At 46.3% G+C, this 16,925-nt stretch overlaps 1 protein-coding gene across 3 annotated transcripts in view; it reads right to left on the bottom strand.

The window, feature by feature from the left end:
• The window catches only part of PIWIL2 (piwi like RNA-mediated gene silencing 2), a 1,855,951-nt gene that overhangs the window by 1,195,023 nt on the left and 644,003 nt on the right, over positions 1–16,925 (bottom strand). For all 3 annotated transcript variants that reach the window (XM_085633754.1, XM_085633756.1, XM_085633755.1), the window contains one exon: positions 12,012–12,092. In XM_085633754.1, coding sequence (XP_085489880.1) covers positions 12,012–12,092 — 81 coding nt within the window. The remainder of the gene's footprint in view (positions 1–12,011; positions 12,093–16,925) is intronic.

Here is a 16,925-nt window from a genome sequence, read left to right on the forward strand (position 1 = left end):
GCAGAGGCTCAGTGGAGCTTGCTGTCGGTTGAAGGACCTCAGTGAGGACGTTAGTCCTCACGGCCACAGCAGGCAACTCCAGCCCGAGGGCTTCGGCCGCCTTGCGCAGCACCACTGAGAAGGCTGCACCCTCCTCCGAGGCCAGTCGGAGGAGAGATGAAACCAGCGCCCGGGAAGGTATCCAGACCGCTGGCATCCCCCAATTCCTCTGCCCAGTCCTCAGAAAGTTGAGCCTGAGCGGCCATAGGGTCATCATACCCCTCCCAGTCGCCCTCGTCATCCGATTCCCGATAAACAGGAGGAACGATCGGAGCCGGGCAGTAGATGAAAGGTTCACCAGTCGGCGCCGTGCCGGCGTCGGGCCCGGACCGGGGCTAAACCGGGGAACGACGTTGCCCGGGGACGGCGTCGGAGGTGGAACCGGTGTCGGCGCTGGCGGAGGAGGCATCGTGAGGTCGACCGGCGCCGACCGAGATCCAGGCCTGGATCCCTCGGGGACCTGCGGCGTCGGGGCCGGAGCAGTCGACGGTGCCGGAGCCGCCGGCACGCGAGATCGCCCAGTCGGGTCCGCGGGGCCCGAAGGCGCGCCGGCAGGCGTCGACGGCGGAGCCAGGCCCCTCATGGCCGAGAGGAAGGCACTGACCTCCGCCGGAGTCGCGTCAGTCCCAGGGACGCGGCTCCTGCGGCTCCGACGGAGCCGCGGGGGTGGGACCACTCTGACCCTCGGGCGAGTCGCGCGACCGGGGAGGGGAGTCCGAAGAGCGATGTCGTCTCTTGGACTTCTTGGAGTGCTTCGACTTACCCGAAGATCCCGACGAGCGATGACTATGGCTGTGGCTCCGCGATCGGTCCTTGGACCTCCTCCTGGACCTGGACCGAGAGCAGCACGGAGCCGAGTGCCGAAGCTCGAGAAGCTTACTGGACCGCTCCCGCCTAGCCTTCGATGTCAAGGCCTGACAGTCGGGGCACGACTCCGCGTCGTGGTCGGCCCCCAGGCAGTAAAGGCACCGGCGGTGGTGATCCGTCACCGACATCAGGCAATGACAGGCGTCACAGGCCTTAAAACCAGGCATCCTACCGGCACCAGAGTCGAGTCGATAGACCAAAAAGAGTCAAAAAGGTAGTCAAAAAATGACTAGGGGTAAGCTCTTCCCGGATCGGCACTTACTGGTGCGGAAAAAAGAACTGACGTCAGCGCGCGAGGGCGGCGTCTAAGTACTCCGACGACGTCATTCCGGCGCACGACGCCAACGACGGACGCGGAGCCGCAGACGACACCTAGCGACGCGCAAGGGGTATTGCTACAAAAAACTTTCCGGATCCAGTCTGACGCCTGCGGATATTCTAAGGTGAGGAATCTAACTAACGTGTTTCTTTCAGATTAAGTACTTTGGTACCTTCCCAAATGGTTACTGGTGTACCCTCCTAAGTCCCTAGTATAGGGTACTAAGGTACCCAGGGCATAGATACACCACAGGTCTCCCATGGGCGGCAACATGCAATGTGCCACCCATGAGAGACCACTAAAACTGTGACTACAGGCCTGCCACTGCAGTCTGTCTGAGCTTGTGCTGGCAGCACTTAAACTGATATGTTTCCTTATATATACACTTAGAAACTAAGTCACCCCTAAAGCAGGCCTTTCAATCCTTATAGCAGGGTGAAAGGTTATATGTGTGAGGATGCCCTGCATGAGCTGAACATCCCCTACAAACCCCGGAGTCGATTCTCCAGGCTTTGTAAGTGCGGTCAGCCATTTAATACATATAGTGGACATTAAGTCAATTACAAGATGTCCACTATAATATCAGCTGCACCGAAACCGGTCATGTTTTGTATCAAACATGTTGGAATCCTACCCAAACACCAATTCCAGTGTTGGATGTAGGATCCCATGTACAGAGGGTCTTCTGGTCCCTTTATTCCCAGTACCACCCTTTCAGGGTCTAACAGCAAGCTTGTGCTGCTGTCGACCACAGACACGATTCTGCCCTCCTGCTGTTGAGCTCGAGCAGGGGAAGGTAGTACAAAAGATTTCCTGTCACAGGGAGGGGTAACCACCTCCAAGTCAGGACTTAGTGTATTGGACTGGGGATGCTTTCAGTGCCACAGGACTACTTTGAAGGGCACATTTGGTGTTCTCCTTGCATACTCCAGTTGGAACCAGTTCAGGGAGCTGTTGGCTCCTGCTCTGATGCGAAACTGGACAAAGGACATGGGCGTATCCTCCCCTCTGTCCAGTCCCTCCTCTGGCAGGGATCCCTGAATAGTTTCAACCCTTTCCATAAAGTACGTAAGGACTTACCTGTGGGTGGCTCTTCAGATACGTCATGGGACAAGATTCAGATCTGAAATCACTTCAACTTCAATTATCTGGGCACATTGGACTTCATCTGGAACCGAGACTGCATCAAGGAAGACTCCTGCTGCTCCTGGTCTCGTCGTCCTGCCAGACTTCTGCGTCGTCTGTGCTTCATCCAGGTTCTTATCCAGGCCTGTGGGCATCAAAGACGCCTGAAGGACTCTCCCTTGGAGTGAAGGAGTCACTCCCCTGCATCTGCAGGCACCGCAACAAAGCTGACAAGTCTGTTGGTCCTGAGGTCCCACGGACTCCAAAAAGCTCAGCAACACAGGTGGTGGTTCTGTCACCCCCTCGAGGCCTGCACTGTTGTCCCAGCAAGTTAAAGACCGGTATCCCTGGTTGGAACTGCTGGAATAGCACACCTGTGCACCGCATCGACTTGCCGTTGTCAAGGCTTACTGACTCTGTCCTCTAGAGGTCTTCGGGCTACATGAAGATTCAGCATCTCTTACTACCAAGGACAGCGTCCTCACCGGATCCCCTGCACCATGGGCCTGCATCTTTGGTGAGCAGCTCGAGGTCCTCTTGCGACTCCTGCCCTGTAGGCCTGTGGGTCCTCTTGAGAATCTTCTTTGGCTTGAGTGGGTTCCCCAGCTTGCTCTGGGCCTGCTCGGACTGTCCTGCACTTGGTGAGTCCCCTCGACCTTGCTGGTACTGACACTGCACCTTCTGCGTTTATCATGTCTGTGGCACCTGCCAAGGCTTGCTGGTGCTCTCGCCGGATACAGACCCACGGGTTCTCGACTACCCACGTGAGACAGCTTGTGAACGGCTCCTGGCCTTCCAAAAGTGTCACCTGATCCTCACAGTTGCAGCGACAAGGTCACCGTCAACTCTCCTACATCTTCCGTCATCTGTGGTCATTGGTCTTCTGTGCCTCCTGGTCACTTCCCTTCTGCTTGCAGGTACTTCTCTTCAAGAATTCCTCCTTGGCTTACACAGGACTCTTTCAACTACTTCGCCAGCGGTATCTTTACTGAAGTCCTCCATTGTGACGACGGCTTCCGACATCACTTTGCAACTATGCACCTGGCTTCCCTGGTGTAGGTATCCTGGTTTCTGGGGTATCCACAGGTGGGGTGACTCTCCAACCTTTCATCTTCCATGGGGCTTCTTCAGGGTCCACTGAGAAGGGTCCTTCTTGAAAACTGCCACAGTGACTTTCCCATTGATTGCACTGAGTAGGCAGCTGTGTTTCCACACTGCACACAGCCTCCATGGGGTTCCTTGGTACTTGCCTTGGGGGATTCTATGGGTCCACAGCTCTTCTGAGTCTTCTGGTCGAAGTCTCCACTTCAGTCATAGTTCGCTTTACACTCCTTTAGTATATGGATTGGTCTCCCCCTGGAGACCACTGTGTAGTTGTGCTACTTACCTGTTCTACTTTTGAAATATTTTGTGTACTGTGTTGATATCTCTGGGTAGGAGATGTACTAATGGGTTAGTGAGTGTGTATAATAAATAGGACTATTTTTATAACTACACTGTATGGGTCTTTTTCGTTTAACCCACACTATATGATTAGTTCTGGTAAAGCAAGCTGCTTAACACTTCTTCTGGACTAAACTTGAACCCTGCTTTCCACAGCTACCACCTAGAGAGCTTTCTAAGTTTGTTTAAGACCACTAAAATCACCATAAGGGTTGCCTGGATTAGTGCATGGTCCATCACTTAAATAAGTGTGCACCATATACCAGCCTCCTACAATACAAATACATATATACACACAACTTTATGTGGATATATGCCTCCAAATCCACCAGAAAATGCTGAACGCTCTCAAACGGGTGCTTCCTTACATGATGATGGCCTCACATTATTCAATTTCACAACATTAGATGGAGCATCCAGCGGGTTATATTTATCCAATTTATTTGTGCCAAACAGATGTGTTTCGGCAGCACAATGCCTTTATCAATATTAGTTGAGAAAAATAGAAGATCACTACACCAGTCCTTAAATAAGCCTCAGCGCATTCCCACTCTAAGCAAATCATGGCATGAGAAAGTGGAATACTCATTTACCTTAAGATGTTCAAACATGGTGTCGCCATCATTACGTATGTTTCAATTTACTTGTTTATATGCACACACATATACACACACACACACACACACACACACACATATATATATACGTATACCCACACACAGACATTATCTACTGGCGGTCGCCAGTAGATAGTTATAGTTAGGACCTATTTTCCATAGGAAATCCGCAACACTCTATTGGGAATATCTTTGGCGCCGATTGACGAATCTTCGCAAAATTTTCCAAACTTTTGGCCAGCTCCGCTCCGCTCCTACCCTGAGAGTTTTGCGGTGATTCGTCAAGCGGGGGCCGAGAAAAAAGGGGGGTCCCAAAACGCGTTTCCCCCATGCAATTTCCCATAGGATCTGTTGTCGCAGCTACAGCTCGAACCGCTGAACGGAATGACACCAAATTTGGCAAAGAGGTAGTCCTCAGTTCAGACTCGTGCCTTTTGCATAAACGGTGTGAATCTGTTCAGTAGTTCCTGAGAGAATGAAGGTAAAAAAGTTAGTAATATCTATGGCCGCGGAGGATCCGCGGATCCTCCACGCACCCTCCCCGAACCCTCCCGAGCACGAGCTGAATGCTAATTGGCTGCCAACACTCTGAATCAGGAAGTGTTGGCAGCCATCTTGTGCCTCGGTAGAACCGAGGCACATGAAAGCACAAAAACAAAGACGCAAAACGCGTTTAGATTTACCCCCCCCGGGGGGGGGGCCAAGTCCCGGGGGCAATATGGTTTTATAATGGGGGGCCCAGAGGGGCCCCCCAGCCCCTGGGACCGCCACCTCCCCGGGGCACTGAATATGTAAAATAGGGGGTCCGTTACGGACCCCCAAGCCCCGGGGACCACCACCCCCCGGGGCTTTAACTTAAGTGGGGGGGGCGCGCGGCCCCCCCAGGAGCCAATGATGGCCCTGGGGACCGCCACCCCCCAGGGCCGGCTCCTGCAGTGTCCCGGGGTGCCCACCCCCAGGACACTGCTGTTTGCTATGGCAGGGTGGGAGCCTCGCGGCTCCCGTCCTGCCATAGCAAACTGCTTTGGTATTTGGAAGAGAGAGCAGGAAACCTGCTCTCTCTTTCAAATACCAAAGACGATTGCTTTTCCACACGGGGAGCGGCATGTTAGCTGCTCCCCATGTGGAAAAGCAATGCCGGCTCCCGCAGGACGCGGGGAGCCGGCGGGGCCGTGGGGGGATTGGGGACCCCCACGGCCCCCAACGGACGCCAGGCCCCGGGGGATGGGGTCCCCGGGGCCATAAGTGGCCCGGGAGGGGGGCCACGCGGCCCCCCTCCCCCAAAATTTCTTTTTTTTTAATGGCCCTGGGGGATGGGGTCCCCGGGGCCATAGGTGGCACAGGAGGGGGGCTATGCAGCCCCCCTCAATAAAAAAAAATATATTTTTTTAAAAGGGCCATGCACGGGGGATGGGGTCCCCGGGGCAAATTATGGCCTGGGGAGGGGGGCCACGCGGCCCCCTTCCCGTTTAAAAAAAAAAAGAAAATCAAAATTGGGGGCAGGCCCTGGGGGATGGGGTCCCCAGGACCAAAAAAAAAAAAAAGAAAAAGAAGGGGGCTACACAGCCCCCCTTCTAAAAAACAGAGGGGGAAAAAAAAAAAGGATTGGGCTGGAGGCCACGCCCCCTCCTTACACCACTCTGCAAACGCGTCCCCTGGCGCGTTTGCAGAGGGGGAACGAATTCCCCTTCAATACTGGGGGCCAACTAGCCCACCAGGAACCTCCAGTATGCGCCAGGGGGCTGCGTTGCAGAGAGGTGTAATGAGGCCACGCCCCTTTTTACACATCTCTGCAACGCAGCTCCTTGGCGCTTACTGGAGGTACCTGGTGGGCTAGTTGGCCGCCAGGGGACCTCAGGATTCAAGGGGACCTAATTTCCCAACTTAAAACGTGCCACGGGGCGCGTTTGCACAGTGGTGAAGGTATGGGGCGGGGCCTGAGGTGAGATATGTGCAAACACGCACTGTGGCGCTTTTTAAGTTGGGGATTTAATTCCTCTTCAATCCTGAGGGTCCCTGGGGACCAACTAGCCCACCAGGTACCTCCAGTAAGCGCAACGGAGCTGTGTTGCAGAGTGTTGTTAAAAGGGGCGCGGCCACTGAATACCTCTCTGCAATGCAGCTCCCTGGCGCATACTGGAGGTACCTGGTTGGCTAGCTGGCCCCCAGGGGACCTCAGGATTGAAGAGGAATTAATTCCCCAACTTAAAACGCGCCACAGGGCGTGTTTGCACACGTCACCTCAGGCCCCTCCCCCTTCCTTCCCATTGTACAAATATTCCTCTAAAATCAGCCTAACTACGAATTCCGATTTACTCACCTGTAATCAGGAGAGAACCCAGGGCTGCATCTTTTAGCCCAGCACTGACCCTGAAAAGTAATTCTAAGCGTACTTACCAGTAACTTGCATTTCCTTCCATAGGAATCCATTGTGTGGTTTTCAACAGAAAATTTTCTAGGTGTCCATTTTTGAAATGTAGAAATAGTCCTCTAAAATCAGCCGAACGACGAATTCCGATTTACTCACCTGTTATAAGGAGAGAACCCAGGGCTGCATCTTTTAGCCCAGCACTGACCCTGAAAAGTAATTCTAAGCGTACTTACCAGTAACTTGTATTTCCTTCCATAGGAATCCATTATGTGGTTTTCACCAGAAAATTTTCAGTGTCCATTTTTGAAATGTAGAAATAGTCCTCTAAAATCAGCCGAACGACGAATTCCGATTTACTCACCTGTTATACGGAGAGAACCCAGGGCTGCATCTTTTAGCCCAGCACTGACCCTGAAAAGTAATTCTAAGCGTACTTACCAGTAACTTGTATTTCCTTCCATAGGAATCCATTATGTGGTTTTCACCAGAAAATTTTCAAAGTGTCCATTTTTGAAACGTACAAATATTCCTCTAAAATCAGCCGAACTACGAATTCCGATTTACTCACCTGTAATCAGGAGAGAACCCAGTGCTGCATCTTTTAGCCCAGCACTGACCCTGAAAAGTAATTCTAAGCGTACTTACCAGTAACTTGTATTTCCTTCCATAGGAATCCATTATGTGGTTTTCACCAGAAAATTTTCAAAGTGTCCATTTTTGAAACGTACAAATATTCCTCTAAAATCAGCCGAACTACGAATTCCGATTTACTCACCTGTTATCAGGAGAGAACCCAGGGCTGCATCATTTAGCTCAGCACTGACCCTGAAAAGTAATTCTAAGCGTACTTACCAGTAACTTGTATTTCCTTCAATAGGAATCCATTGTGTGGTTTTCACCAGAAAAGTTTCTAAGTGTCTATTTTAACAAACTAAAAATATTCCTAAAAAATCGTCGGTATGACTTAAACACATTCTTTCAACTGTTTACAGGAGGTTGGCCAGTGCTGGATCCAGGATCCACCACGGAGTAAGAAAAAGTAACAATAACAGTACTTACCTGCTAAGTGAATTTTCTGCCATAGGATAACATTAGTGATTCTATGGGAAAAAGTTTCTAAGTGTCAACTTTTAAAATACAATAATATTCCTTAAAAATCACTACTGTAACCAAAGCGCTTTTACTCAACTGTTTACAGGAGATGTCCAAGGACTGAATCTAGGATGCAGTCTTGTGGTTAGAAAAGTAATCCATAAAGTAACTAATTGCATTTAACTAGAAATTCACATTGAGCTCAATGTTGCTTTGTGTTTGAAATTGTGTTGCCCATTGCAACAACTGTAACTACTGTACTTAAAAGTCTGTTGCCTATTTGCCAAGTATTTAAACTAAAGTAATTCATTCTGAGAAAGTATATTTTGTATTGTAATGTAATTATAATGTAATTACAAAAAATATATCAAAATAAATAGTTTAAAAAATGTAGTAAATCAGTATAAAAAAAAATCAGTATAACAATTAATACATTCAAAATTGTCATTTAGAAAACCTTTGAAATTCACTGAAAAAACCATAGGGTTCAGGCCCGATATAGTTAGGAATTAGCATTTAAAAAACCTTTGAAATTCACTGAAAAAAACATAGGTTTCAGGGGCTTTATAGTTAGGAATTGGCATTTAAAAAACCTTAGAAATTCACTGAAAAAAACATAGGTTTCAGGGGCGTTCTAGTTAGCTGGACATTTCTCTCATACAAAACCCTAGAAATTCCCCTGTTATAGTTAGTTCAGCTAACTATAACTCGCGCCCCCGCAATGCACTGCTGATGACGTCACATATTACATCACTCATGACATGGTCAGTGACATCACTGATGACATCACTGATGACATCTGAAATGACATCACTGATGACATCACTGGTGACGTCACCCATGTGATAAATTAGTGCATCTTCTCACACCCTTTGATATACTCAATCAAAATTTCAGACGTCCATTCTCAAAACCATAGATACTCCAATACCAATAACTACATACCCACTCATTGACTCTTAGGTCTACACACACATCCACTCACTCACCTGTACAGTCACTCATACTTACAGTCACTCAGTACAGGACTATCATATGCATTTATACACCTACATAGACACTCACACACCACCAATCATCCATAGAGGTACTCTCACACCTAGTCAGTCATGCAAATAATTAATCACACTCCCATTTACTCACCTATGCAGTTATACACACACAAGTTCACTTACTCATAAAAATAGTACCACATTATTACGCTCTTATACAATCACTGATACAAGCACACACTCATCCATACAGCCACTCTCACAATCCCACACGCTCACATATACCCACTTATATACTCTTACACACATATATACTGCCTTTCACATATGTAGTTACTCACACATTTACCACTGAGATATACATTCAATCACTAACACACCCATACATACACTCACCCAACCATACAGTCCATCACAGATGCACTCTTAAAACCATGCACCCATAGAATCACCCACTCACTCATGTATGCACAGAGTCACACACACCCCACCCACACAAACACTCAGGCACCCAAACAGATACTCAGACAACCAATCAATAACCCATAGAGACACTCATATAGCTATTCACAAAACCATGCAGTCGCTTATACACCAACAGACAGACAGATACAAACATTCACACAGTTTAGTCACTAGTCTGCAGTAAGATACGTTTAATGACTCACTTATACAGTCAGTCACGCACCTACAAAATCATCCATTCACACACTTATACACCCACTCATTCTTCCATAGGTTTTTCCCTATATATATATTAAACATATTTAAAATTTACAGAAACACACACTCACTGGATGACGTCATCAGTGATGTCATTTCAGATGTCATGAGTGAGGTCACTGACCATGTCATGAGTGATGTAATATGTGACGTCATCAGCAGTGCATTGCGGGGGCGCGAGTTGTAGTTAGCTGAACTAACTATAACAGGGGAATTTCTAGGGTTTTGTATGAGGGAAATGTCCAGCTAACTATAACGTCCCTGAAACCTATGATTTTTTCAGTGAATATATATATATACACACACACACATATGCATACACATATATGCACACACACATGCACACACGTATACACACACACTTACATGTATGTATACACATGTATACACAAACATATATACACACGCACACATTATACACACACACACACACACACACACACACATATATATTATATACACACATATATTATATACACATGGTTGGACTGTTTATTCTTTTCACCATGTTCATGCCTTGCTTTATCTGCCTAATAATCAAAGCTTATTCTACGCAAGATTACAATTGAAAACCTTATTCATAATTTGTTTTTGTTTACCATGGGCATGCATAAGTAAACAACGAAAGGGGTAAGATTTATTTCCACAATTCCCTTGAACATCAGAGTGTGATGTTCGAGGTTATCAAAATCACTTGCCATCCCAGAAAGGTTAGGGGTTCGGGCGAGGCACTGTGAGCTAGCTAGGAATTGGCCCAACAGTTCTCTGATGGTGTAGATGGACTCATTTCCTGCAGTCTGATGTCCTGTAGTCCTAAACAAGCAGTACCCACTCCTACCTTTTCTAGTGCTAACTTTGTAACACCACCACTATTATGATTCTCTAGGCATCTTCAGCTGAGTTTTTACGCTCTAGCTTTCAAAGAGCCCACTAGGTGCGGAACCACCGGGAATATGCCATGATGTTTCAACCATGTCCAGAGACGCAGGGCCTTTTGACAAAGGGTCCATGACCCCACCCACCCTGTTTGTAGCAGTGCCACATGCCAGTGGTGTTTTCCGTGAACACCTTCACTAGTCTTCCCTTTATGTGGGGTAGAAAGGCTTTTAATGCCAGCCGGATAACCCGTAGCTCCTGTAGGTTGATGTGGACTCCAGATTCTGCAGACCTCTGATCTCCACCTCTCTCAGATGGCCGCCTCATCCCAGGAGTTTCACATCTGTCACCACTGTCAGATCTGACTGGGGAAGGGACAGGGGTCTGTGTCCACCGACTCAATCGATGTTTGTGAACCAACACTGCAGATCTTTTGAAGTTCCTTCCGAGATCTGGACCATGTTGGAGGGATTCCAGTGATGCTGCACCCACTGGAATTTCAGAATCAACTGCAGAGCCCGAACGTGCCAGCAGGCATGCATCACAAGTAAGATGCAAGAGGCCATAAATCCTAGCCGCAGAGTCAGTCTCACTGAAAACCAAGATAGAGGCTGAAACATCGGTATCATACTCGGAATATCCTGGACTCATCATTCGGGAGGTTGGATCTGAAATGGCACTGTGTCCAGAACAGCCCAGATGAAAGGGAGCGTCTGACAGGGAGTCAGGTGTGACATGTTGATAGTGAACCCCAGGTCGCAATTTGAGATCTATCTCATAAACCTTAATGAGACAAACTGGACTGCAACCCACTCCATAATTTTACAAACTGGCCTGAAAATACATACATTGATTAGCAAAATTCAATACTGGTTGCAAAAATGCTACTCACACATTTGGCCCTTGGGCAGTTACAGACAAAGTACTCTACGATCAACACCAGCTAACTCAAACTCTACTTTTAAGTCGCACATAAACTCAGTGCTGTTGAAATGAGTTCAAACTGCCAGTCTAACAACATTGTGCTACTGTGTCCTAAACATTTTCCAATTAGAACACATTCTTTTTTGGAAAACTCAAGAGAATATTACTATTGGGAAGTTGTGGGCTGACAAAAGAGTTAACCAGTAAAACCTGGTGGGCAAACACCAAGTACAGGAGTAACCTATGCAGTAGTTAGAAAACCCAATTATTACATTGTACACCACCTCGCAAGGTCAAGAATGCAAAGCAGTGGAGGACAGAAAGAGCTCTCTTGAAATGTGCAAGAAGAAATATGCATGACCAGAGACACGCTCTCCTCATGACTATCAACTGTAACTAATAAATGAGAACAATTAATATCCAAACTTATTCTGAATGTCAGCAGCCAGCATATACAGTAGAGTATTTATCACAGCAATCTTTTGTAATTCACTGTTTGAGCCCTAGATATTGTGAATGGTTTAAAATTGTGTAATAACGCCTTACCTTTACTGCAGCAACAGAGCAAACTGTGAAACAAATATTTGCATATGAACATGTAGAAATTCCTAAATCGGATCTACCTGTACTGATGCAGCACTGTGGCGCTTGAAGGATCAAAAAAGTTTCTCCCCACCAGTTTCATATCCAATATTCTCATGACTCTGAAAGAGAATTAACCATGACACAGTTTAGGCAAATACCACAATGGGTCTTCAGCCATTCAGCCATATATAAAGGACTTAAAATTAGCTTTATAACTACAGAGCAACTTATAAAAAAGCTGTTGAATTTTTCTGCTGCATCAGAGTTTAAGTTCTCTATAATGTGAGGACATTCTATTATTCTACTCAATTATGACAACACTCCAAGTATATGGCACCCATTGCTTTTTAACAAACAAATGATGGACGGAATGCTGACAATGCAGACATTCTCCCCCAGTCAAGAGATCTGGGTTAAATCCATTGTTCTTTTGCCCACTACACCACCCCAGTTTAGACATGGCCATATGCAAATCAGTCTTGACCCTGTGCCTCATGGGAACTACGCCACTGGAGTCAAGCTATCCTGGCTGATGACGGCTGATAGCCAGAAACCGGTCCTAGGATGCTTGAATCCGGTCCAGGGAAGACATGGCTTGGCAGTTCGGGCTGGACTGTTCCCATGAGGCACAGGGTCAAGACTGATTTGCATATGGCCATGTCTGAACTGGGGTGGTGTGGTGAGCAAAATAACGATGGATTAAACCCAGATCTGTGACTGGGGGTGAGTGTTTTGCCATTGTGCAACATTCTGTCCATCATCTTGTGTATTTTGCTGTTCACCCTATGTGGGAAGGGTATGCCCAGACGTGGGCCCCGTGCTCACTACGCCACTGGAGTCAAGCTATCCTGGCTGATGACGGCTGATAGCCAGAAACCGGTCCTAGGATGCTTGATTCCGGTCCAGGGAAGACATGGCTTGGCAGTTCGGGCTGGACTGTTCCCATGAGGCACAGGGTCAAGACTGATTTGCATATGGCCATGTCTGAACTGGGGTGGTGTGGTGAGCAAAATAACGATGGATTAAACCCAGATCTGTGACTGGGGGTGAGTGTTTTGCCATTGTGCAACATTCTGTCCATCATCTTGTGTATTTTGCTACCCATTGCTTTTTTGCAGGGTTGAGACTTTCATTACACACTAATGATGTACATCTGAAGACGTTGTCAATTTTATTTTAGCAGAAAGGTGATGGGAAAGAGCAATATACACTACACTAAAGTGGCCTGTCTACAAATCTAATACTAGGTTAACAAGAACTTGGAATTATGTTAAAGTATCTTACCTTCAGTACCGCCTTATCTAGTAGAGAGTCTATCTTGCCCCAGATTCCTTACATTAGAATATTCCCCAGGTGTGGACTGGATTCGGAAACCTTTGGTGAGCAGTACCCCAGTGCGCCAGTACTTGGCGTCATTCAGCTCCGCGTGTTATCGTTGGTGTTATCCACACCAGAAGTAATGTGCAAGTTGCCTATATTGGCGCCACCCCAGCCAACTGACATCAGGTTTTTTGTGTGACTTTCCACGCAAGAACAACTGAGGCACAAGGAACACTTGTCGGCTAAGCTAGGGCTCTTAAAAAAATAGGACATGAACAATCCTTTACTCTAAAATCCGATCATAGAACATGGAGGATGGGTTGGTCAGTAAGGAATCCGAGGGCAAGATGTATGTACATAGCATTTTGCAATTCTAAAATAGCGATTTTTACTGATTCGCTAATTGGGAATTGCAAAATACTATGCATGTAGGAATTGCAATATATTTTGCGATTCGTTAATATTACCCAATATCGATTCGGTAAATAGCGAATTGCTATTAGCTAATATTACTTCATTTGTTCCTATGGAAGTGCGAATGGTTTTGCATTAGCTAATTTGATATTACCTAACTGGTAATTGCAAATTAGCGAATGCACAGCCAAGGGTGCCTGGGAGCCTAAGGCCCCCTGAAGCACCCCCCCAAAATTTTAATTGTGCACATGTAAAGCACTCACATGCCCTAGGGGCATATGGGCGCAACATGGCACTTTGAAAAATGTATTTTTGTGCATTTTTCAAAATTTGCACATGGTTACCCATCAAGTTGATGGTAATTAGCGTTTCCTAAATGCACAGTTCGCATTTAGGAAAGGCTTCTCACATGTGCATTAGGGATTCGCAAATTGCGATGCCCTGTTTGCATTCGCAATTTAGGTAATCGCTAAAACTTGTGATTACCTAAATTGCGAGTGCCAAAGCCTTTCATAAATACGGAAAGGCCATTTTGCATTCGCAAATGGCAGACTTTTGCGATTCGCACATTTTGCGAATGCAAAAGGTTTTCATACATCTGACCCAAAGTCTCTACCACATAAGGTGTTACCAAAGGTAAGTAACTTGTTCATCTGATCGAGACTTTTAAATGCAGATTCCTTACCTTAGAATATATAACCTTGCAATACCTCCCTAGATGTGGGGGCTGCAATACGGATTAAACTAAAAAGTCCTGTAGAACCGAACATGCAAAGTGATTAACACGCTGGACCTGACTGTCCAGGCAGGAGTGCTTCATAAACATGTGCAGGCATGCCCACGTTGCTGCCTGACAGATATCCAGGACAGGGACTACAAGAGCTAAAGCAGTGGTGGCAGCCTGGGCTCTAGTACACTGAGCTTGCAAGCCTTCAGGTAGTAGCGTTTTGACCAATGAGTAGCAGATCTTGATGAAGAGGCGAAGCATAAAAGATAGGCAGAATGATGGATGGGCCTACTTGAAAGAGAGTTACTACCTTCGTTAAAAAGGATGCTCTACTCTGAAGGACGAGCTTGTCTGGGTATATTTTGAGGTACAGAGGATGTACCAACAGTGCCTGTAACTCACTGACCCTCAGGGCAGCTGTTATCGCCACTGGGAAGGCCGTTTATATGGTGAGAAGCCAGAGTGGACAGTTGTGTAGTGGCTAAAAACGAGCATTAGGCTGAGGTTCCACTGCGGTATAGATAAAATGCCCGTGGGAACATATGCTGGAGACCTTTCAGAAACCTATAAGGGGATTTAAAAACAGGTGGCTTAAGGTAAGAATAAAAAAAAAACAAGATGGGAAAGGGATGTAGACAAAAGATCAACTTGTTTATCTGTACACCATGCCACAAACTTCCTCTGATGGCAGACGTACACCGTCTTGGTGGAGGAACACCTGGCTCCCAAAATACCATTGCAAATTTCAAGGGGGAAAGACAAAAGCTGTCAACTGTTGCTGCTCAATGTTGCTGCTCAATCTCAGTGCATAAAGGCGAACTACCAGGCCAAGTCCTCCCTGGACCACAAAACAAATTGTTCTGCTATATTTTATTTTTGTTTGCTTTAGTTGCATTATGCCTGTGTAATTTCTAAGACTTTAGTTGACTTTTATCTCTTCCATGTTTTGTTTTTCCTGTCACCTAGCTCCTTCCCGCTTCTTGATACCGGTCCTTACCAGTCTCCCTGCGCTGCCCTACAGCCCCGTCCACCTCCCAGGGCTACCTAATGAAGGCTGCTGTGCGGTTCCATTAAGCAGCCCTTTGGCGGTGTGCTAGGTCTCCGCTTCCACCCACTGCTACATCCTAAGGCGCCATTCCACTGCACTTTGGACAGATCAGCCCCGGTTCGAGGCCCCACTCCTCCTCCTGCCGCATCAGTGCCCCCTGTAATAGCTTACTACTAAAGCTTCAAGCTTATTTGCTGGCATTGTGATTGTTCTGCTTTATTGTATTTTTGTTGGCTCTAGTTGCATTACGCCTGTATAATTTCTAAGACTTTAGTTCACCTTTGACTCTTCCATGTTTTGTTTTTACCCATCACCTGCTCCTTCCCACTTCCTGATACTAGTCCATACTAGTCTCCCTGCGCTGCTCCACAGCCCCTCGCACCTCCCTTTGCAGATTGCTGCATATTATGACTTTGGATACGTTAGATGGGCCCGGGAGAGGTCACCTTGCCTTAGACCTGTGCATTACGAAGGACACTTATGGTGTGCTCCTTTAACGATCTGGAGGCGAAGGTCAGGGAAGGAAGCATACAGTACAATAGGATTGTTGGTGATCCAGGCTTTAAACATGTTAGCTGATTTAGGGAGAGGTCACCCTGAAGTAGTAGTCTACAATTGAAATAAATTAAAATAAAACTCACAGTTGGTATTCTTTTGGAAAATATTTACAAGAAAGGCTTTTATAAAAAAGCATTTTTTTATTCACATAATATTTTCGAAAATGTTAACACAAATAGACTGGTATTTTTCAGATAGAAACGCAAACCAACGTGTGTCAGACTTTGCTAAAATGTATATCACTGTTTTGGATAACAAAGCCGACTGAAACAGAGACAGCATTGAAATACTGCATTTTGTTACTGTAGGTCTATCTCCATTCGGTCGCACCCTCCCAAGACCGACGAAATGTGAACATTACATACAAAACTGTTTAGCATACCTAAGGGGCTGGATACCATATAATGCTTGACTGTTACCTTTTACTCCACCTTTAATAGGCCATCAGCTACTCGAAAAGTTTGGTTTCACAAGAAGATTTGAGATTCAACTGAGAGAAAAATTCAGGGGACTGCTTGCGTTTGTAAACACTGAAAAAACACAGCGTCCAAAGAGTCATAACATAGAAATTAAAAAGAAAAGTAGGATACAGAGTGGTTTTATGTAAAAAAAGACTCTGGTTGGATTAATTGTGTTAAACAAATGCACGCTAATATGAGATGAAAAACAAAAGCTAGCCCTTAATAATAGCCACATTTTATTAGTATTTAAAGTTGCGACAAAGCATCCTAGTTTATTAAATAAATAAAGACAAAATGTATGGGCAATGGTAAGGCAAACTAATTGTAAACTTAAAATAAACAAAATTTTAATCAAATGTGAAAAAATCATTTTGTCAGTTTCTTTATAGAACCCAGCTCAAAATACAAGATGCGGAGAAGCGTA

This window comes from Triturus cristatus, chromosome 11 (assembly GCF_964204655.1).
Source record: "Triturus cristatus chromosome 11, aTriCri1.1, whole genome shotgun sequence".
Classification (NCBI taxonomy): domain Eukaryota; kingdom Metazoa; phylum Chordata; class Amphibia; order Caudata; family Salamandridae; genus Triturus; species Triturus cristatus.